The sequence below is a fragment of the Perognathus longimembris genome, chromosome 3 (assembly GCF_023159225.1).
Source record: "Perognathus longimembris pacificus isolate PPM17 chromosome 3, ASM2315922v1, whole genome shotgun sequence".
NCBI classification, from domain to species: domain Eukaryota; kingdom Metazoa; phylum Chordata; class Mammalia; order Rodentia; family Heteromyidae; genus Perognathus; species Perognathus longimembris.
In genome coordinates this window covers 40,787,409-40,810,019 of record NC_063163.1, presented here as the reverse complement: position 1 = coordinate 40,810,019, position 22,611 = coordinate 40,787,409, and the positions used below count along the sequence as shown (strand labels likewise).

The window sequence follows — 22,611 nt, the reverse complement described above, 5'->3', positions numbered from 1 at the left end:
CCATAAAATTATACCACCTAGGAGCTGGGAATATGGCCTAGTGGCAAGAGCCCTGGGTTCGATTCCTCAATACGACATATATAGAAAAATCCAGAAGTGGTGCTGTGGCTCAAGTGGCAGAATGCTAGTCTTGAGCAAAATGAAGCCAGGGACAGTGATCAGTCCTGGAGTCCAAGACCCAGGACTGGCAAAAAAAAAAAAAATTATACCACCTAGTAATGCTGGAACATCTTAGTTTATACAAGCATATTCTATGATATTCTTATAATTCACACTCTCTTACTCAAACATGTATCAGAACATAGTCTGTCGTTAAGGACTATAACAGAATCATAGAGTGGTCATATACTGGCTTCTGTCAGTTAGCATAATAATTCAAGGTTTCTCCATGTTGTATTATCTAACAATAATTCGATATTAATATTAGTCTAAAATTAAAAGGAAGCCAGACACCAATGGTGCACACCTATAATTCTATCTACTCAAGGGAGATCTGAGGATCTGGTTTTAAGCCAGTCTAGGCCAAAAAAAAAAAAAAAACACAAAACCCCAAAATCTATGAAAATCTTATCTCCAATTAACCAACAAAAAAACCTGGAAGTGTAGGTATAGTTCAAATGGTAGAACACCAGCCTTGATCAAAAAAGATAGTGAAGCCAGGCGCAGATGGCTCACACCTGTAATCCTAGCAACTCAAGAGGCTGAGATCTGAGGAAAGCTAGGCCAGGCAAGAAAGTCTGTGAAACTCTTAATTCAAATTAACTACCAGAAGACAGAAATTGGCTCTGTAGTTGAAAGTGGTAGAGCACTAGTGGTAGAGCACATAAAAGCTCAGGGACAGCACCTAGGCTCTGAGTTCAAGCCCCAATACCCACAACAACCACTAAAAAACAGAGTGAGAGCACAAGGCCCTGAATTCAAGCCTCCTACAAGCCACCCACCACCACATGCATGCACACAACTCTACCTAGAAGGCCTCTTACTCTCTATGACCTCTTCCCACTTATGGCTAGCACTCTAACACTTGAACCATACCTCCAGTTCTGACTTTTTGCTGTTTATTTAGAGATAAGAGTCTGGCAGGTTTGTCTGCCCCAGGCTGGCAGATTTTAGCCTCCTGAATAGCTAGGATAATAGGTGTAAGCCACTGACACCCAGCCTGCTTATTTCTATGGTGGCACAAAAGGCAAAATTGCATGTGTCTTACAGTTACTTGTTTTCTAGGATCTACTCATTTGTTAGACTACTTCAGAGGACAAATAGTGGATCTTATTGTTGTTGTTTTTACTAAAATCTAGCAGTTTCTGCAACATTGAAGATGATTAATAGGAGGGATGGATGGAGCTAAATCCATACTCTCTATCAGTAGATACTACTTGGTTACTTAGTGTATATGGTGAGAAAGACAGAATATGCAAAATGCAGTCCTACTTTCAAGTTACTTAGATTAAGTCTTTCCCTGCCTGCACCCTACAAGCAGATTTATGGTCCATGACTGCTTCAATCAGACCTTTATCCTGCCCTCTGGAGCTTGCCTAATGCATATTTATTTGAGATGGCAACATGCAGAATGCAGATTTGCAGCTAGCCAAGGGCTTTTGTAACTCTTATTATGACCTTTGAACTGTTTCAGAATACTGTATTATCCCTGAGTATCCCTACTGTCCATCTTGAGGTTTGAGCTGTGGATCTTGGTGGTCCATATGCTGCCAACCCATCCCAATCTAAAGTACAAATACCTCTACTAAGGATTATCCTAAAAATCCAGATGTTTTCTATGTCCTTTCTTCTTGGTGAACACCCTATTATCCAAAAGAATGATTAATTCAACAGTTTCTCCTATGCCCCACCCAACTGCAGCCCTATGAAATTATCTTTAGATCTGAGATTGTGCTAAAAGAAACCAAACTCCTTATCATGCCACTTTTCTAAATTGCAGTAGTCACAGTTTTCTAGTTGATTCTTGTGTAATGTCACAATTTCTTTCTTTCTTTCTTTCTTTCTCCCTCCCTCTCCCTCCCCCTCCCCCCGGTCCCTCCTTCCCTTTTCTTTCTTTTTTGGTGGTGATCCTGGGTCTTGAACTTGGGGTCTGAATGCTGTGTCTGAACTTCTTTTACTCAAGGCTAGTGCTCTACCACTGAGCCACAGTTCTGCTTCTGGCTTTTTTGGTAGTTTTAGCAGAGATGAGAGTCTCACAAACTTCCCTGCCTGGGCTGGCTTTGAGCCACGACCCTCTGATTATGGCTCCTGAGTAGCTAGAATTATAGGTACAAGCCACTAGTTCCAGGCACTAATGTCACAATTTCTATGAAGAACGTTTCCACTCCTGTTGCCTACCTTCCCATAAGTCAGCAGGATCAGCAAAACTTCCACCAACCCTGGATTTGCTGCCTCTGTTTTCATTGGCAGGCTTAGACTGGTAATGCACTTGATCTTGCACTTGATCTATTCAAGATCACATGAGACATTGGTTAGAAAAACACTTTACAATTCTAAAATGATATTTCAAGGTAATAATTCTTGATTAGAGAGACAGATGAGTGAATAATATAATGTGTCATTAAATACACAATGAGCTACAGCAAGGTGAAAAGCTCACAACACACACACACACACATTTCCATTGTGATATTTAGTCACTAGTATTGGAAGGCACATCATATTCAATGCAGCCTATGGTCACATATACAGGATATGGAGTGTCATGAAACTCTCTTCTATCTTTCCTTTTCACCTCTGGTTTTCAATGTTCTCTGTACAGATGGTCCCCAACTTAGGATTTACAATATTATGGAAGCAGCAAATATTAGGTAGATTGTGTACTTTGAATTTTGTTCTTTTCCTGGAGTAGCCAACTCATGAGCTAAGCTGGATGGGAAGGAAGAGGCAGCTGCAGATAATCCACTTGGGGATAATCCACAAGGAGATCATTGAGTGTTGGTGGTAGACACAGACAGGCCAGGAAGGACCCATGCAATACTCTCTCCAGATGTGAGGAGGCAGCAACCAGCTGTACCTCCCAGTTCACATGGCAATAGTAGTCTAGTGGACTCAGTGCTAATCTATAGTGTTTGTTAGAGTTGAGATATCAGGCGCCATTTTGATTTGTGGTATTCCCAGCTTGTGATGGGTTTTATCCTAGCAACATCTTGAACATGCCCATAGCTTTAAAAAAAATATTATTGTAAAGGTGATGTACAGAGGAGTTATAGGTACATGAGTCAGGTAATGAGTATATTTCCTTTTGAGTAGTATCACCCCCTTCCTTCATTCTCTCCCAGATTTCCCCTCCTGACTTCCCTCCCCCCGCCCCAACTCCAAGTTGTATAATTAATTTCCAACATAGTGTCTAGTGGGTTTCATTGCTGAATTGGTTCCTTTATCCCACTCTTTGTCCCACCATTACTGTGCTTCCCCTTCCTCTGCTCAAATCAACTAAATTTATATACAAGACAAAGAGTACAGAAATAAAAAAAACAGCAACAGAAGGGAATAAACCAAAGAGAAAAGGAATGAAGAAAAAAATAACCATAAACAGTACAATTAAAAAAAAAACCCTCTTAGGGCTGGGAATATGGCCTAATGGCAAGAGAGCTGGCCTCGTATACATGAAGCCCTGGGTTCGATTCTCCAGCACCACATATCTAGAAAATGGCCAGAAGTGGCGCTGTGGCTCAAGTGGCAGAGTGGTAGCCTTGAGCAAAAAGGAAGCCAGGGACAGTGCTCAGGCCCTGAGTCTAAGCCCCAGACTGGCCAAAAAAAAAAAAAAGACTTAAACAACAAAAAAACCCTCTTTCTTGGAGTCCATTTTGATAAACATCATTTTATATGATCATATGCACATAGCTATTGAGTGCTTGCAATCCTCTCCTAAGAATATCCTCCTTTTTTCTCACTGTGTGAATGTTTAGATTGCTGTTTAATTAACTGTGTCCAGATGTAATTATTTATCTTTTACTATCCATTGTGTTTACTTGTAGATTTGTAGGCACATTGTACTACAAATGAGGGAAACTATGCAGCCAATGTTTCTTGGTTTGGCTTACTTAACTGATTATAAACTTTTCCAAGTCTTTTCATTTCCTTATGAATAGTACAATATAATTCTTTCTGACAGAAGCATAAAATTCGGTTGTGGGTTTTTTTGCCATATACATTATAAGTATTTATTACATTATTGTATCAAAAGCATTAAGCTTCTAATCTGGCTAGTGAGGTTAAACTCTCACATGTTTTGGCAACAGATTGTATTATTAATTTTTACGTGGTATTATGACTAAGTTATCTTCCTCCTCATTTAAAAATAGGGTGATGGATTTTATATCATAATTTACAAGTACTTTCACCTGAAAAACTTAATCTTTATGCTCTCTCCACTTAGTCACTCACACATAAACAAGCTAAAGATATTTACACATCCCAACTATATATACAAGAACATATATACATATATATGTATGTTTCAGATAGTCTGTACCCACATACATTTTATGTCAGTGTTCAACAATAATACTTCATTGGTAGACCTCCACTGTTTACCACATTTTCTTGATTCATTTGTTTACTGAAGGACATCTGGGTTGATTCCATATCTTGGCTATGGTAAATAATGCTGCAGTGAACATGGTTGTGCTGGTGGCTTTAGTGTAGCCTGGGTTGTGGTCAATTGGATAAATGCCCAGAAGTTGGATTGATGCATCATAGGGAAAGCTCTATGTTTAGTCATTTTTAGGAACCCCATACTGCTTTCCAGAGTGGTTGAACAAGTTTACATCCCAACCAACAGTGTGGCCATTATCAAGGAAACTAGCAACAGCAAATATAGCAGGTATGTGCCCAAAAGGGAATGCTACTGTTCTTTTAGAGAGAATGTAAACTTGTTCAACCACACCTTTTGTATATATCCTGGTTTCTCCTTGTTCTTCTAGCTTGTTTACCTGTTCAATCCCTGTGCTCAAGGTGGTCCTCATCCCCAAGCCATATCTCTCTTATTGTTTGGCCTATTTTAATGGGCATATCACACACACAAGCCTTTCCTATAAATCAAGCCATTTGATACTGGAGGGAGGCATTCACATGCATCACTCTTTGCATCTGATGGCACAGAAACATGAGTATACATAGCAGGTGCTTATGAGTTCCTGAGGGCCAAATTAGCGCTATCTATGGCCACTTCTCCCTCAATCTTTCCAGCATATTCCACTTGCTGCATAGACATAGCCTGATTGATAAGAATCCTGGGGAGAATGACCTTGAGCCTAAAATCAAAAGTGGATCTAATCAGAATCTCCCCTTCCAAAGAAGAATGGGAGCTATCCCTCTCTCTCCCGTGAATATGAACATGGCATCTGGAGAGGTCATCCACAAAGACATCGTTCAATCTCATTACCCATTCAGTTCGCATGGAAGCCTTTGCTAGGGCCCTTAATTTCTTGTGTTAAAACAACAAACGGGGTGACCCTAGTACAGTCTCTAATAGGTAGCATGGGTCAACAATTACTCATTTGTACGTGTGCTTTTCGCATGACGGGCTGAGATGAAAATTTGTCCTCTTCCTGGAAAGAGCTATAAATTAGTTTTATGCCACTGTTAAACCCAGAGGCAAAGAAGGAGGGGGGATTGAGGTGAGAGTGGGGATCCGCATGTAAAGCTTGATTGCTTCCAACAACAAAGCAAGCAACTTTGGGGGTGGGGCCCGCCATGTGTACAGGGAAGTGGATGCAACTGAGGTCAATGAGATTGGCCACGAAAGAAATTGACACATATAAGACAAAACAATGGCTTCATTGAGAATATGAAAAACAATCCTATTTTTCTTTCTAACCCCAATACCTGGAAGGTTTGCCAAGTGAATGAACAAATAAGTGATTGGATGCATGTGACAATTACATCTCTCTTAGATGGATTGGAATAAAACCAATTATTGCTACATTCACATGACTCCCCCACGAATTCTCAAGGTCAAAAAGTCCCCTATGGATGACAGTGTTTGTCTACTTTTTTTTTTTTGACATGAATTGTTTCACAAACTATCAAGCAGAAAGAAAAAAAAAAGGAGGGAGTAGCTTACAAGACTGCACAGGCAAAATTTAGGCATTTTTGTTGAAAAGATCAGGACATAAAAGTATGCAGCAAAATTTTTCCCGATATAACTGTGGGGTCAGTCACATTCTGAGAGTTTTCTCTTCTCTTCTTTTCTTTGTACCATCCAGAATTTTCTAAAATTATCTCCTAAGCTGAAAAAAGTAAGCTTATTGTTTGTAATCAAAAATAATTTAATAGCTAAAAAAATACAACTAAAGTAGATGTTCCTGTAGCTTCTATAGCCATGTAGGCAGTGGAACACAAAGCCATCATCACTGGATTTGGAGGTGAACATTCTGGAGTTCTAATCTTAGTCAGGGGCAAGACCTGAAGGAAATCCTAAAATCCTTTGAATTTGTTTACCTAATGTGATTTTTTAAGAGAATAGGAAGACTGTAAAAGGGGGACTCTTAAAGGTCCTCTTAGCACTAATGGTACATAGGATAGCTATAGTTGTGTGACAGAAAACCTAAGAGGTTTAGAGTCAGCTGGCTTAGGTTTGAATGGCCTCTATTCCTTCCCAGTCTTATTTCTTTATGCATATGATAATAGTGTCTTCCTTACCTACCTCAAAGGATTGTCATAGACACAAATGGGAAAACATCGCATGTAGAAGTGCTTGTTAACAACAAATGTCTACCCTTGGTCCCCTGCCCTGTTCAAGAAAGAGTTTTTAGGCTGGGGATATAGCCTAGTGGCAAGAGTGCCTGCCTCGGATACACGAGGCCCTAGGTTCGATTCCCCAGCACCACATATACAGAAAACGGCCAGAAGCGGCACTGTGGCTCAAGTGGCAGAGTGCTAGCCTTGAGCAGGAAGAAGCCAGGGACAGTGCTCAGGCCCTGAGTCCAAGGCCCAGGACTGGCCAAAAAAAAAAAAAAAAGAAAGAAAGAGTTTTTAGACACAGTAGAACATCTTCCAAAGGTTCTTTGATATCAGAGAAGTGGCAGCAATTTACAATGTTGGAGTATTTGTCTCCTTCGCTTTTGAGTTACTAATTATGACATATTTGGACAGCCTAAATTCCTATAAGCGGAAGTACATGATGCATGAGCAAGCAAGTGGATCCTTGTTCTCTAGAAGAATAGAGAAATAAAGCCAGGAATGGAAAACACTTGACTAAAGGAAAATTTTTATTTAAACATGAAGTAGCAGAAATTCTTTACTTGGAGAGGGGACTAAAAAGGAGTCCAATGATTTGTCTCCACAGGCAGTGTTTAACAGTGCAAAGCTGCTTTCTTCCCCTCTCCCCTTGGCTTTGCTCTGATTGCTTCATGGCTTGTGCCTATGTCACCCTGGCTCTTCCCGTTGAGCATTAAGGGAAGAAGAGTTTGAGCAGGAAGAAGCTTTTGAACAGACAGCCCAAAGTACTATGAGAATAAGAAACTCCAAAATGGATTATGTGTTCTCAGCCACGTGGTAGATCCGCTACCTTTAACCCTCATCTATCTAACAGTTCCTCTTCCTCTCTCATATGGAAAGCCATTCTTTGTCATGGGAAAAATATGTACCTTTTCCAAGCCAATTCATCTAAAGAAAGAATTGATACTTTGGCCGAAAGTAAAATTGATATGCTAGCTAGAAACATAAATAAATCGAGTTCAAAAACAAACCATCATCCTCTCACAGTTATCGACCAGAATAGGAAAATTTTGCTTTCCTAGAAGATGCAAAAATATCACCCATATTTGACTTTGGAATATGTTACATATGTTTTTTTTTCACCCCCTCAGAAGATTCATCTTCCTAATTATGCTTTGCTCTTTACTTATGCTTTGCTCTTTACCAGGATTAGTTCTAAGTCCCCGAGCTCCCCTTCCAACTAATGAGCTAAGCTAGATGGGAAGAAAACGACTGCTTTGAATGAAATGACATATAAGCTACCTATCATCCACATGGGGATAAACTGAGTGTTGGGGGCAGACATAAAAGGGAACAGGAAGGACCCATGTTCTGTAGCTAGAGGCTGCCACTAACCCTCGAGCCTTAGAAAAGACCCTTCATTGCATGCTTGCATGTCTTGGATGCAAGCAGCTGTGACAATGGTCCCTACCTTCTGGACAGGGCATAAGGACTGAGTAAGAAGAGACAGGTGATATTTTCAGAACAGTATGTATCTCAGGCATATCCTGCCAGGATTTGCATCCATGTGATACTTCTCTCACAAATGAATTTCACCTTTTAAAACACATTGTAACACATTTTCCTATTATCTAGGAGCAAGGCAGGTAGCATAATTTTCACTCTGTAGTCATGGAAACTACGACCTGGAGATGGGAACAGATCTGCCCTTAGCCATGGAAGGCACTGGAAGAACTGGGCCCACACCTCAACTCTCCATGTGTCTTGTCTTCCTTCTGTGGGTGGGTCTCTGTCTCTTGCCTCCTCAGCCACCATTGGGTTTAACTCACTCTGCTTCAGCTTCCGTTTTTAGTCAACACAGGGAGATTTCCTAAAATCGTTTTCCTTTATGGAAAGAACTGTGATGTTTAAGACAGGGATTACTGTGTAGAATGTTTGGCCCACACCAAGTGTGGAAAAACACAGGGTTTTAGCAATAAAAAGAACCCCAAGAGGCTGGGATTCCTTCATTCTGACTACTTGTCATAAGGCAAGGACACCGGGCAGAGCTAGGCTCATGACCTTGGCATTTCTGGATTGGTGGGGAGAAAGTTTAGACTTGTTATTTCTGTACGGTGGGAGGAAAGTTTAAAGCCATTATCATCTCGCCTTCCTTCAGAAATATTCTCCAATATTAGCATCATGGAAGAGTATTCTGGCAGAGGTGGAAGGAGGGCAGTGATGGGGAGAAATCTTCTGAAATCCCCTTCCTTAACACATACTTTATACATAAGTCATGTGTTAATAGGACCCTTATAGTGGGTCTTAGCCTCTTCTTCACATGTTAGCCAAGGCAACTGAGCAAGATTCTTTCTTACCACTCTAAATTCTACCTCTCTCCCCTCCCACTCAGTTCATCATTAAGAGAGGGGTGAATGCAGAACCAGAACAAATAAATCATTTGCTTGATGAAAGTTTGCGTAGTTGCCCTATGTGAATCATCCTCATGTGAAGTTTATTATAATGAATGCCCAGTTGGCCACCTGTGATTGGCTGAGCTTCAGTTTCATTTTATTTATATGGGAAGTTAAAGGCACCTTGATCTAAATGGCCTGCTATTTAATTAATTTAATGCACTTTTGCAAGAAACTGGACATGATAGCTCCCTCACCATTCTACAAATCTCTTCTGGACCTACTTGAAAGACAGCTTTTTCTAGACCTTACTAGAAAAGTCAGCTCTCTGGGAACAGGAATCATATTTGTACTGTTCACTGTTTTAACACAGCCACCACCAACAATACAGAGTAAATACTGAAATATAATTAGTTGATTGCCTCCGTGAATGAATGAAAATGAATGAATTTACTATATACGGGAAGAATGATATGTAAACCAACAGGCCCTCCAGAAAAGCATGATATTCGCTTAAGTATTATTACTTAAAACTAAAACAAAAACCCAATTCAACAAGACAATAGGAAATATAATAGGGCAGCCTTATAAAACAGATAATTTATTAATTAAAGCTATGTTCTTACCTAAAACATGAACCTCAATGCTGAAACAAAAAGAAAAAAAGAAGATAAAAAATGAACTTCCTCTCTGTGATTAAGAATTCCTTAGGGCTCTGCTTTCCTCCTGCTAACTTGTCAAATCCTGCTTTACAGAGCAGGGTATGACTAACAAATCACAGTTATCCATTGAATAGGGCAGCCCTATTAGCTCCATTGTGAAGGTAACAATGGGCTCTGCTGGGATTTCGGGTTGTTAAAGAATCAAAGACTGAGAGAGGCTCTGCTGAGGTCATTAAGAATCTTCTCCTGGATTCCTAAAGGAATGCTTCAACTTTTGTGAGGAGGGAAAAGGGAAGCCAGATCTGATGTAAGAAGACAAGGAAGAGTCAGGCCAGCCTCTTGCTCTTACAAGTGCTGTCAGTGAGCAGTAACTTCAGCATCCCTGGGAGCTGGCCAGACCTGCTGGACCCCATCGGCGTTTTTAACAAGATGCCAGGTGATTTGTGTGCGCACTGTGCAGTATTGGAGGGTCGTTGTGTAGCCTGCTCTCAGCAGAGGAATGAAAGGAGAGTTTTATTGGTTTTGAAACTGTGAAAGAAGTTATAGGTGATCTATACACATGTAGGGCAGAAGACTGGGGCTTTGGGTCACTGGAATTCTGCGTGTCTTGTCTTTGGCTATAACAACATGCCCTCAGCATGGTGAAATGGCAGAAAGAGGACATGAACCTGAGCCCACTCTTCAAGGCGATCAGCTGGTGATCTATGCTACAGGCTTCAGCAGCTGTAGCCTGGAGAAGACTACTGGAGACCAGATATAATCTTCAGTGAAGAGACTGGGCCCCCAAGTGTGGTGGCACATGCCTGTATTCTCAGCACTGAGATTACAGTGAGGCTGAAGCAGAAGGACTAGCCTGAACTACATACTGAAAGAATCCATCCTAGCCATCCAGGGGACCATGAGGAGATAGTCACAGACAGGAGAAAAAGGGTTATACGGAGGTTTATTAGTTGGGCCATATCTCCCACAGGAGAGGGAGCAATATCCAGGTGGTGGTTTGTGTAACTCTGGGTCTACAGGGGTGGCAGGTAGGAATGGGAGTGGCCAACTCCATCTCTAGGGAAGGGAGTTCAGGTATGGGTGGGGCTGGGGGCTAAATGGAGGGGCCAACGGCCTAAGGTGGGGGAAATGCTAACACATACTAAAACCTTGTGTTGACACAAAACAGCCTTGGCCTACTAGAGAGTTTGGAACCCATGGAATGAGAACTCTTCGATGGGTGGCACGTGAAGAAAAGAACCAAGTTTGAAATGAGTCGTGGTGACCTAGAGACCTCTGGAAAGAAATACGTATATGAGGAGCAATTTCAATTGCCTTGAAGTAGAATAGACTAATTATCTTAGCAGCAGTAATAAACATGGTCCTTAGAGACATACGGTGACTCTAATAACTCAGAGATGAATAGTGCATGGATGAATTATTCGGGACTTAGCTGGACTGCTAACCTTCCAAGCCCAGAGGGAAGCAATCTTCATTTTGCTTTCCACCCCCCACCCCACCCCAACCCTAAGATTTTTATTAAATATGTCCGGGCTACTGGTGAAGATTAAGCGTCAATAAAACACCTGCCCCACCCTGCTGGGGAGGATTCCCTTGGTGCTGTTGTTCATGGTTGTGTGTGGCTGGGCTGTCCTTGGGCATGGAGTGTGGTGGCTGCACTTTAGAGGGAAAAGGAGCCATTCATGCAGACAGGTAGAGCCTTGATGAGTCATGGCTATTCTATGGCAATAGTTTCAGTCCTGAACCCCAAAGTCCAATTTCCAAAAGGAGCTGTCCTGCCCTTGTTACCAAAGGGTAAGTACTGAGCCACAGCAAGCATGGCTGTCAGTGCCTGCCCTTGGTTTTCCAGGCCTTGTGTTTTCCTGGGAATAATGACCTTTTAAACCTAGAGGACACTTGCTCTCCCTCATCTTGTCCCTGCTGTGATGCTTGCCTCTCCTCTCCTCAACCCCCACTATTAGCCATGATTCTTTCCTTTTATTGATGAGGAGTATTCTATTGTACGAATATACTACAATGTGGTTTTCCAGTCATCTGTTGATGAATATTTGAGTTATTCTAGATTTTTGGCAGTATATTAAAGATGTATGGGCATACATTTATAAGTCTTTGAATGGTTGCATCTTTCGGTTTGTTTGTTGCAGTATATACTTAGATGTATAATGTCTGGGTCATATGGTAGCTGTCTGCATAAAGAAACCAACTGGATATGGAATAAGTTTGCCATTTTATTTTAACAAATGTCCCAGAGAGGCCCGACTTGTCAGAACAAGAAGCCCCTGAAGGATGAATACTCCTTAGTACAGACTAGGTGGCTCTGGAGATGGGGTATAGAGAGGATAGAGAGTTCTGGCATAGTGAGTTGAATCTGTGTAGTTTCTGGTCATGATGTCATTGAAGAACTAAACAACAATCACATGACCTTGGGGAAACCTGAAGACCAGATTGTCTCAACCTTCTCAGGACACACCTCTGCCTACTCATAACCTGTTAACACATCTGCTTCCAAAGCTTAAAGTTGCATATGGAGTTGTTTCTAACAGCACAGGTCCCCTCTGAGCCAAAGAAGCCAAAGCAAGCTTGCCTGAGACTTGAGGCTTCCCAGTCTGAATGAGGCTTCCCAGTCTGGCTGAGGCTGCCCAGTGGCTGAGGCTGTCCTGTCTGGTTGAGGCTGTCTTCGTGGCCTGCTTGGCATACCTGTTTCCTATGTTCCCATACCAACCCTACAGAGATACTTGTAGTTAATGTGGCTCCTGGTAATTAAATTGTAACCATTAAACGGTTCCTGCAGGCCCAGGTTTCACTTGCCAACTCTATGTTAAAGTCTGAATACACACACACACACACACACACACACACACACACACACACACACACACGTTGATTTTAAGAAAAAAAATGTCTTTCATCTCTAAGATTCACAAAACGTATTAGCATGAGCCAAGACTTGAAGATAAAAAGCAAATTGGGAAGAAGTGGAGAGGAAGCATTGCTCTGATTGCAGGCTCACCACTGACATTTACAGGGCCCCAGGCAAAGTACAAGGGAAGCCCCCTACCCCACCCCCACAAATATGTAAAAAACGAATTAGAAGACTATCATCATATGTTCTACCCACCTCCCTTAATCACTGCACCTTCGTAATGAGCTGTGTGCACAGCTCCCAGCCAGCAGCTTGTCTTTCTTCCGAACCCAACCTCATCCCTTACCAAGACATGGTGCTTTATGCAAGGCCAAGGGGACACTGTAATTCACACTCCCTAAGGGCTACTCTCTGGACAAGGGATCCTCAGAATAGCATGGACTGCCTGTCTGACTCAGTCCCCTGAAGAAATTTCCAGTGTTGAGTATCTAGATAGTATAGATTGGTGGATTTGAGGGCTCTGGGGGGCCATAGAGCTGGTGAGCAGCAATTATCTTTGCCTGGGTTGAACTTGCCACCTGATTTTTTTTAATTTTATTTTTTTTTATTTTGCCACCTGATTTTTTATGATAGAAATGAGTAAGGGTAATAGGTAAAGGGTCTGGTCTCTGGTTGGGTCAGGTATCCTTATGTGGTGCAGAAGGAGAGTTGGTCTAGATCTATAAGAAGGCAGACAGATTTCCTGGATTTATTTGGCAGGCTGGATCAAATTGGAAGAAGCAGTTTACAACCAGAAAAAAAGGGAATGCCTGAGGCTACCAGTAAACTGCTAAAATTAAAATAAATAAATCATGAGAAGTTTCCTCTTCAAAGCTTCTATTTTATGCTCCAGGCTTTTGGTTGACATAAGCCTGCTCTCCACCTCCTGGTCAGATTCACATGCAGCTCCTGTGTCTTATTCCTACTGGGTTTTGAATAAGAAGTTGTCAGGACACTGTCCTAATAAGTTTGAAGGTATGACTCACTGACCCATGTAAAAATCACATGTTTCTCTACAGCTGAGAGGCAGGGAGGAGGACAGAGACTCCAAGGCATGTGGTCCAGAGCAAGGTCTGTTTGTAAATCATCTGTTCACTCATTCTGTCCAGTAACACATACTCACTGAGAGTCTATTTGATGCCAGGCTCTGCAAGGTGGGCCACTGGACCAGGCACTGGGCAAATTAAACACTCTCCCTGCCTTCACTGACTCTGGCCCCTTAGGAGAGAAGGCTACTAACAAGTGACTCTCACCATGGATTGAAATAGGAACCAGGGGGAATAAGAAGATTATGACTACTTCAGACGTGAGGGAGAAGGAAGCAACACCCCATCTACAGCAATGGATTGTGTCAGGCAGTATCAGCTAGGATGATGGCAGACATACTAGAATGACACAAAGGACAGAGTCTATGTAGTCCTCATTAAGGAAGCTATTACCAATGCACCATGCATTGACTTTTCCAATAAATACATGTCAAGAACCTTTATTGGATGTGGGTACTGTACTAATCTGAACAAAGAGCCCATTTCCTCCTGAGGGCACTCACAAAGTAGAAATATACCCATATAAACTGAATAGCCCTGGTTAGGACTAGGACCTGAGGCCTGGGGACTCAGGGGTATTTTGTTTTCTTTTTTTCTTTTCTTTTTTTTTAATCACAGTTTCCGCCACATTTTCCTTCCTATCTTCTCACATAGCCAGGGACCACATTTATAAAAGGACCGGTTTAGAGTTTTGGCATCATAGACTAGTATCTATATGGACATCCATATGGATCTCATTCATTACTTTTCACTTGTGGATCCTGTTTTTAATTCAATCTGACCACCGAAGTTGTTCTTTTCCTTTTTTTAATTGATGGTATGCTTAGCTTAAGACTCAAGGCTCCTCTGTGTACTTAATGTCTTCATGCTCAATTTATAAAATTTTAAGCCCCAGGAAAGAACCACTGCATGCAGTGATATTTCAGAAGTGATTCCAACACTCTTAAGAGATGGCAACCAGTCATCAGGAGTCCTGATCCTGCAGCTGGACATAGAGAGAAAGCTTTCAGGATCCACTTGTAAAATGAAGAATCTCTGTGATCTATTTTAGCCAATATCCACTCATCAGTAAGAGACCATTCCCAGTGCCTGTTATGCTGATTGACAAACCACTAATTTTGCCTTTGAAGGCCTAAGCAGAAGTGTTAATTAACAGCATCTGGTGTGAATAAAAAATATGGGTAGGAATCAAAGCAATTGTACTCATTATCTCTGAGGTGTGATCTTTTCCAATAAGATCACCTCGAAGTGTGAATTCCTGACCTAAGAAATAGCTACCACTGGATCAGAGGGGGTGGGCGTTGCTAAGAATGGTATAAGGATCATGCCTCATGAATTGCAAGGAGAGGCCTGTCCCAGGGGATGAAGCCTCCTAGCTGCTTTCCACCTTAGCCTAACTTATTTTTCAACTGCTTTCAAGCACATTCCAGTATCTTCCTGGGTTTTGTCCACTCAGAGGCAGTTGCCCTGGATTTTGAGAAAGAGACATAGAGACAGGAAAACTAAATGGGCAGCATTTGGTCTTCACCTTTGTTTTGTTCTCAGAAACAGGTTTGGGGAAAGTTTGGCAGTGTTGGGGCTTTATTTAACTTAAGGCCTCACCTTTTTGCTTAGCTTCTTCATTCAAGGCTTGTGCATTACTAGTTCAGTTATGTCTTCACTTTCAGCTTTTTTATGTTGAATTGTAGATAAGAGTGTCACAGACTTTCCTGACTGGTTTGGCTTCCAACTACTATCCTCATAACTCAGCTACTGAGTAGCTCAGATTACAGGTGTGAGCCACTGGCCAGCCCCTGGCTGAGAGAAGTTTTCAACGCTGCTGAATGTGGGATCTGGAACAGTCATGGTTATTCTCCTTTCATGCAGACCTGAATTTATCCCAGTACTCTATGTTACCCTCACCCCTCCTCCCTAGACATGAAATGCACCAACAACATTGCTTCCTTTCTGCCTTTTACCCAGAACTAAAACTCTCCATTAGCCAACACAAGTAAGGACATGAGCAAACTCAAAGCAAGAACCTGTCATCTAGAACGAGGGCAGAATCCACTTTCCAATGAAATGCATCAGCACACCAGCCACTATTCCTGAAAGGAAGTGGAGAGAATAGCTGTCCATTTTCTAAGTAAGCTGGCTGACCACAGGAAGAGCAAGCTGGAGAACGAGCTGTGTCACAATTCCAGGAATGGATCCTGGCTTTGCCTTCTAAAGCAAGGATTCAGAGGGTATGCCATTATTAACCAAGAGAGTGTGGCTGATCAAATTAAGAAATGCATTTTTAAATTCAATTATACCCTCAGTGGAAACAGCTTCACTAACGCTTAGGGAAAGAATTATACCCAAGGTATAAAGCCTAACATTTCAAAACCCAATTTCGCGCATTATTCTAAAGGTTAATTCAAAATCTCTCTTCCAAATGGGAAGTTAAATAGAGCCAATGGAAGGCAGGCATCCGCTGGCTGACTGAGGGGTTTATCAGTCAGTAAGAGTTCATTAGTTTTAATTAGTGTAATCACTAATGTTGCATTAACAGTTTAGTGAAGGAAAGTAATTACTCACACATCCACTGTAGTAGATGGAAAGATTAGAATTCATTTTCCAAAAACGATTAGCATTTTGCCAATTAAAAGGATCCCTTCTCTCTGTCAGCAGCCCTGCGACCTCCCACACCCAAGGATCATTTAAATGAAGCATAGTTTGCCTCAGAAGATGGAGCAGGAAGAAATGAAGAATTAAGGCTGCATTTCTTCTGAGTTCCTTCTGAGCTCAGCACGTGCACAGGTCTCCATGAGTTCATAATGTCTCACTCTATTTGCATAGTCATTCACTTCAATCTCTCTGGATTATTCCCCTGGCTGCTTTGTAATACAGGCAGCAATAAAAAAAAAAAAAAAAGGTTTGTGAGAGGTGAAACCAAAGGAAAGGATGGGGGAGTCTAAGAGGAATAACCACTTATTGAGTCCAATGGTTGGACAGAGTGGGGCATTTTGTGGCTCACTGGAGTGCTAGCTTGGAGCAGGCTCTGCTATTTGGCTGAGGGACATTGAACAGCCTAGGGCTGGTGGGGAGGGGGCGGGGAAATGCAGCTGAGTCTCTTGGTCCCTCCTGAAGGTTGCGAATGTGCACTGGTCTCAGCTTGGCTTCTGAAGCTTTGCTGATCCAACCCCCAAACTCTCCATCTCCTTCACATGGTGCTCTATCTCCACCAGATTCTCTATTCACCAGATTCTCAGAAACTTCTTGGTGCTTTTTAAACATACTATGTGCTTTCATACCTGACTTTTTAAATGTGCTGTTCTCCCTGTGGCAAGACCTTTGCCTAGTTTGTTAGCAAATTCACCCCTGATGCTTCACCCATTTCAAATGTTACCTCACATCAGCCAGCATAACCTCCCCACTTTTGTCTTATCTGAACCCTTAGTGGATCTAGTCCCTATCGGTATCTTGTGGGCAGGTTCAGGACCCCCTATGGATACTGAAATCCTAAGAGCTCTAATCCCTTATAGAAAATGCCTACTATTTGCATATAACCCATAAATATCCTCCCAAATAGTTGAAATCTTCTCTGCATTATCTATAATAGCTAATTCAATGTAGGTGCTATGTAATTAGTTGTTAGACAGTATTGTTTAGGATATAATGACAAGAAAAAAGGGTTTGTATGTGTTCGGTACAGGTGCAATTCTTTAAAATATTTGTTTAATTGTAGCTGGTTGAAATCACAGACCAGAACTCAGACTCGTAGTGTCTACGTTGCTGCATTTTGCATTGTTTTATAGTACACATAAGGCAGCTGGTGAGGCAGAAACAGGATTTTGGTTTTTTGGTTTTTTGGTTTGGAATTTGCAGCCCATTGCATGTTAGGTGAAGGTCTTACCTCATCCTAAATCCCATCAAAGCCCAGCCTAGGAGGCCTAACCTGTTCAGACCTGAAACATCACATTGAAAGAAACTGAGACACCTGTCTGCTTCACCCACCACTATTTCCAAAGGGAGTTGAATCAAGCCTGGTTGAGGGTGTGTCCTGGCTTCCTTTGCTGATTAGATTATCCATCTGATGGAAGCTCTGGTGGGAGACTAGAAGAAGGGGAAAGATAGATCATGGTATTTCTTCCCTGCTCCCTCTCTGCTGTGATTTCACACTTTGACCTTAGTGGTACAGATCAGAATAGACTTGGGTAGGGCAGGTTGGCCACTTACAAGATAGGAACTTCAGGATGCTCTATTGCCACCAGTCAGCATTGGGACAGAGGCCCAGGCCAATGGCAAGAGTGGGTTCTCCGGGCTTTTATGGTGCCTATGTTCAGATTGCTGCCAGAGTGTACCAGCCAGGCACTAGTACCTAAATTCTTTCCTCATTCTTTATCTCTCCTAGACACATCTGTGTTGATCCTGGTGCTTCTCATAGGATGTTAAATGAGCACAAGAATTTTGATCAGATGAGCTTTATTTGAAGCATGGAATTACTGATAAATCTCTTGGCTCTTTGGAAGTACAGTTTCTTCTGCTCATACCTGTAATCCTAGCTACTCAGGAGGCTGAGATCTGAGGATTGTGGTTTGAAGCTAGTGCGGGCAGGAAAGTCCATGAAACTCTTATCCCCAATGAACAAGAAAAAAGAGTGGAGCTGTGACTCAAGTGGTAGAGCCCTAGCCTTCAAAAAAAGAGCTCAGTGACAGCAATCAGGCCCTGAGTTCAAGTCCCAGGACTGACACACACACACACACACACACACACACACACACACACACACACACACACACACACCAGTAAATTGAAGCAAAGAGCCCAGCAAGGACCAAGATGGAAGGTCACCAGAGTGTTCACCCCAAACCACAATCTCAATGGAAAGAAAATTTTAGGTATAACACTTGACATAGTTGCTAATGCCAGTGTTATTTCCTGGGATCCCATATCGGCCTTTTCCTAATAGGAAAACTGCCTTAATCAAGGCTGCTGGATAAAATTAATAGAGAAATACATGATAGCTTTTTGACACCCAGACTATAATCTTTCTAGTCTATGATCTCTGTCATCTTTAAATGATCAGCGCTCTGTTCCCCTGGCCTCCCTGCTATGACCCTGGCCTCCCTGTGTGACCTTGGGCAAATGCCTCAATCTCTTCATGACTCAATTTTGTTGACTACAAGACAAACATATGTTCCTTTCATGGTTGTTAGTAAAAACATGAGGGGACTTTTCAAAGACTGGAAGGACATCAGGACAGACTATGAAAGAGTCCTTGAACCTGACCCACCCAGGGCCTGAGCCCTGAACAGCCTCCCACAACCCAGTGACTACATGGTACATGCCATCATCTGATGAGAACTAGGAAAGATTTAATTTAATCAAAAAAATTTTTTGTAGGTTGTGGGGCTTCAACTCTGGGCCTGGGCATGTCCCTGAGCTCTTCAGCTCAAGGCTAGTGTTCTACCCCTTGAGCCACAGCGCTACTTCTGGTTTTCTGGTGGTTAAGTGGAGATAAGAGTCTCATGGACTTTCCTGCCCAGGCTGGCTTTGAACTGTGATCCTCAGATCTCAGCCTCCTGAGTATCTAAGATTACAGGCGTGAGCCACCAGCCCCTGGCCTCAATTTTATTTTTATAAACAATTAAATTGATATTGTTGAAATATATTTGGCAGGGAGAAGAGAGGAAGAGAAGGGAGGGAGACATGGTGTTACGTAGAAAGGGATAGATACTCCTGTGTCCAGAGTCCAGAGGTGAGACACCAACCTGTCTTTTGTTAACTGGTTTTGTAGCCCCAGGCATATTAGTAAAGGTTCTTTTTTTTGTCTTTTTTTTTAATGAAAAATGTGAATCATTTGTGCATCTTCATGTAGCAAGAAGGACTCTTGTCAAAACTGTAATTAATTAAAAGCAGATTAATGTCTGTACCACCTACGCTATGAGACACAGCATCTATTTTGATGCTGGCTCTATCTGTAATGCCCATAGGGCCTGGGCATAGCAAGCACTCAATAAATATGTACAATGGCACATAGCCTGTCATTACTAAGGGAGTCTAGAGGCACACTACAGTGAGAAAATGGTCACAGAGGTGGCTGCCTGGAGACCAGGCTCCAGGAAGTTGCTCTAGAGCAGACAACATGGAGTGGAGCAGAAACGTACCCAGTGGGCAGATTCAGGACTCACCAGGTACTTCCTCTCTGGTGACTGAGGACCAGATGCACACAATCACTTCTGCACCCCACATGTGGCCTTAGGTCCTGGGAGAAGGGCAATACTGGAAAAGCCAATGGGTATTACCAAAGTTTGGCTCTAAAAAATATTAGCTACAATAAAACAGGAGGGAAAATCCGCTGATAGCCATTGCCTACACAAAAATACCAATGGTATCAACTCTGCCCCTTCAACATTTTGGTTCTTTGTGACTAACGACTATCAGAGGCATGTTATTTTGTAGGAAAACAAATGCCTGTTTATGTGGGTATCTTGGAAAAGCATCAGAAAGACACACACGCCTGTAATTCTAGCTACCTAGGAGGTAAGATTGTGGTTTGAAGCCAGCTCGGACAGAAAAATCCCAAAGGCCCCATCCTAATTAGCAACAAGCCAGGTTGGAGGAATGGTTCAAGTGGTAGAACAAAAGTCATGCAAGGCTACGCCCTAAGTTCAAACTCCAGAATTGGCAAGAAAAAAAAATGTGTATGTATGTGAATACATACATGTGTATACATATATGTGTATGTGTATATATACAGACATATACACATATATTTGGTATCACATGCATATTCTTGGACTATGTTTTCAGGACCTCAACCCTGGGTCTCTCCAGGTACTCACAGTATCTCCCATTTTACAAAGAATTTTACTTTCTTCTGCCTGTACTGGACAGTTCATTGAACACTTTGGACACTAACAAGTCACAGGCAGGGAGAGAGACAGGCCTCACCCTCCACTAATGCTCTCTTCTTTTCTTCCAGTATGTGCCCAGTAGACGAGCGATCACTCAGGGCACAGCAGAGCAGAGCAGCTTCCCGCCTCCTCACCTTCCCCCCCACCACCATCACCACTGCCGCCACCACCACCCTCACCACCACGGCCACCCCCACCATCTCCACCACCAGGAGGCAGGCATCACTGCCCAGGTGATGCCCTGCACGTGCCCCCTGTTCTCCTGCCAGTGGGAAGGCCACCTGGAGGTGGTGGTACCCCACCTGCGACAGATCCACAGGGTCGACATCCTTCAGGGAGCCGAGATCGTCTTCCTGGCCACGGACACACACCTGCCTGCCCCGGCCGACTGGATCATCATGCACTCTTGCCTTGGCCACCACTTCCTGCTGGTGCTCAGGAAGCAGGAGAGGCACCAAGGGCACCCCCAGTTCTTTGCCACTATGATGATGATCGGGACCCCCACCCAAGCCGACTGCTTCACCTATCGCCTAGAGCTCAACAGGAACCACCGGCGTCTCAAATGGGAGGCCACCCCGAGGTCTGTCCTCGAATGTGTAGACTCGATCATCACCGATGGGGACTGCCTCGTCCTCAACACCTCACTGGCCCAGATCTTCTCTGACAATGGCAGCCTGGCCATCGGAATCGCTATCACTGCGACGGAAATGCAGGCTACAGAAGAGGAGCTGTGAGGCCAAGAGCCACTGGACGCTCACACACAGTCACCAGGCAGCTCTGCCAGTGCACCATGGACCTCCAATCAGGACACCGAACTCCTTTTTATGCTCCTTCCTTCCTTCCTTCCTTCCTTCCTTCCTTCCTTCCTTCCTTCCTTCCTTCCTTCCTTCCTCCTTTTTTTTTTTTTGTCTCAGGTACTTTGTGGTATTTAGAATCTATTATGGGCATTCTATTATGTACACATCCTGTGATTAAGATTGTGTGACGTCTGTCTTGTTTTCTCGGTATGTTTTATAGAACTTTTGTAAGATTTGATCAGATTAGTTATTTCCCACCTGCCTCCTCCCTCCAATTCTTTTCTCAATTGCTTGCAAAAGGAGCAAAAGTATTCGGTCCCCAAAGTATTTGGTTAGGGTTGACAGAAGGTTTAGTGCACAAATGGCCTCTCCCTTCTCTTTTCAGTCTGTGTTAGACAGAACTAAGGCTATGTGTATCATCTGCAGGGTTAAGAAGGGGATCTGGGCCATCTTGACAATAGATGGTGTTCCTGACCAGCCCAGACCAGTCTCAGGGTCAAAGTTCAACTCATGAGAGGGCCAGTGTCTCCTCCACGGACAGGAGACTGACCAGGCTAGTGGTCTCCTCATGCTCTTGAGTCCTCTGAGTTGATCTATGGCTGGGAATGGAGATCAGGTGCTGAGCCTTCCTGTCAGGTACCCAGAGACATGTTTCCAGTCCGTGACATCCCTTTTTAGCTCAGGAATTCAAGTCCTGAAGTTATTGGTGCTTTCTTGGAAATCCTTTTGCCCTTTGTTGAGCAAGAAAGATGGACAAGAGACAGGAGAAGAGAAGCAGCAGAGGGGGGAAAAAGCATAAATTTAATCTCCCATTTCTGGGAAGGCAGGTACGCCCTCCTCAGAGAGTTTTATTATCAAATTATACAATCCATCAATCCTCTGTTGTATCAGGCAAAAGACAGCTTGATTCTCATTGCTCTGTAAAAGAGAAGTAAAACTCAACATCAAACATCAGGATCCCAGACAGATAAAATTAGGACCTTAGACAGGGACAACTGGTCACACTGAGACTTCTTTCCTGTCCTTACTTTTGAAAATATTTTAAGGCTTCTTTTCAACAAATCAACATCAGTACTGCCCACATATGGGTTGAGCATGGTTCACATGAGAAAGCAACAGAAATCTGTGGTTGCCAGAAAGGTGCATCTACATCTTTTTGTGGAAATCCCTTGTGCATTTGGAGAAAGGAAGCATATTTAGTCAACTTTGTCTTTCTGTTTTGAGTTGGGTACTTTTAAGCCTCCCTAGCTGGACCCCTCTTCCT

At 42.8% G+C, this 22,611-nt stretch overlaps 1 protein-coding gene across 1 annotated transcript in view; it reads left to right on the top strand.

Moving 5' to 3' along the window:
* The window catches only part of Siah3 (siah E3 ubiquitin protein ligase family member 3), a 59,288-nt gene extending 38,004 nt beyond the window's left edge, over positions 1 to 21,284 (top strand). Inside the window, exon 2 of the mRNA XM_048340813.1 lies at positions 20,619 to 21,284. Coding sequence (XP_048196770.1) covers positions 20,619 to 21,284 — 666 coding nt within the window. The remainder of the gene's footprint in view (positions 1 to 20,618) is intronic.
* The last annotated feature ends 1,327 nt before the right edge of the window (positions 21,285 to 22,611 follow it).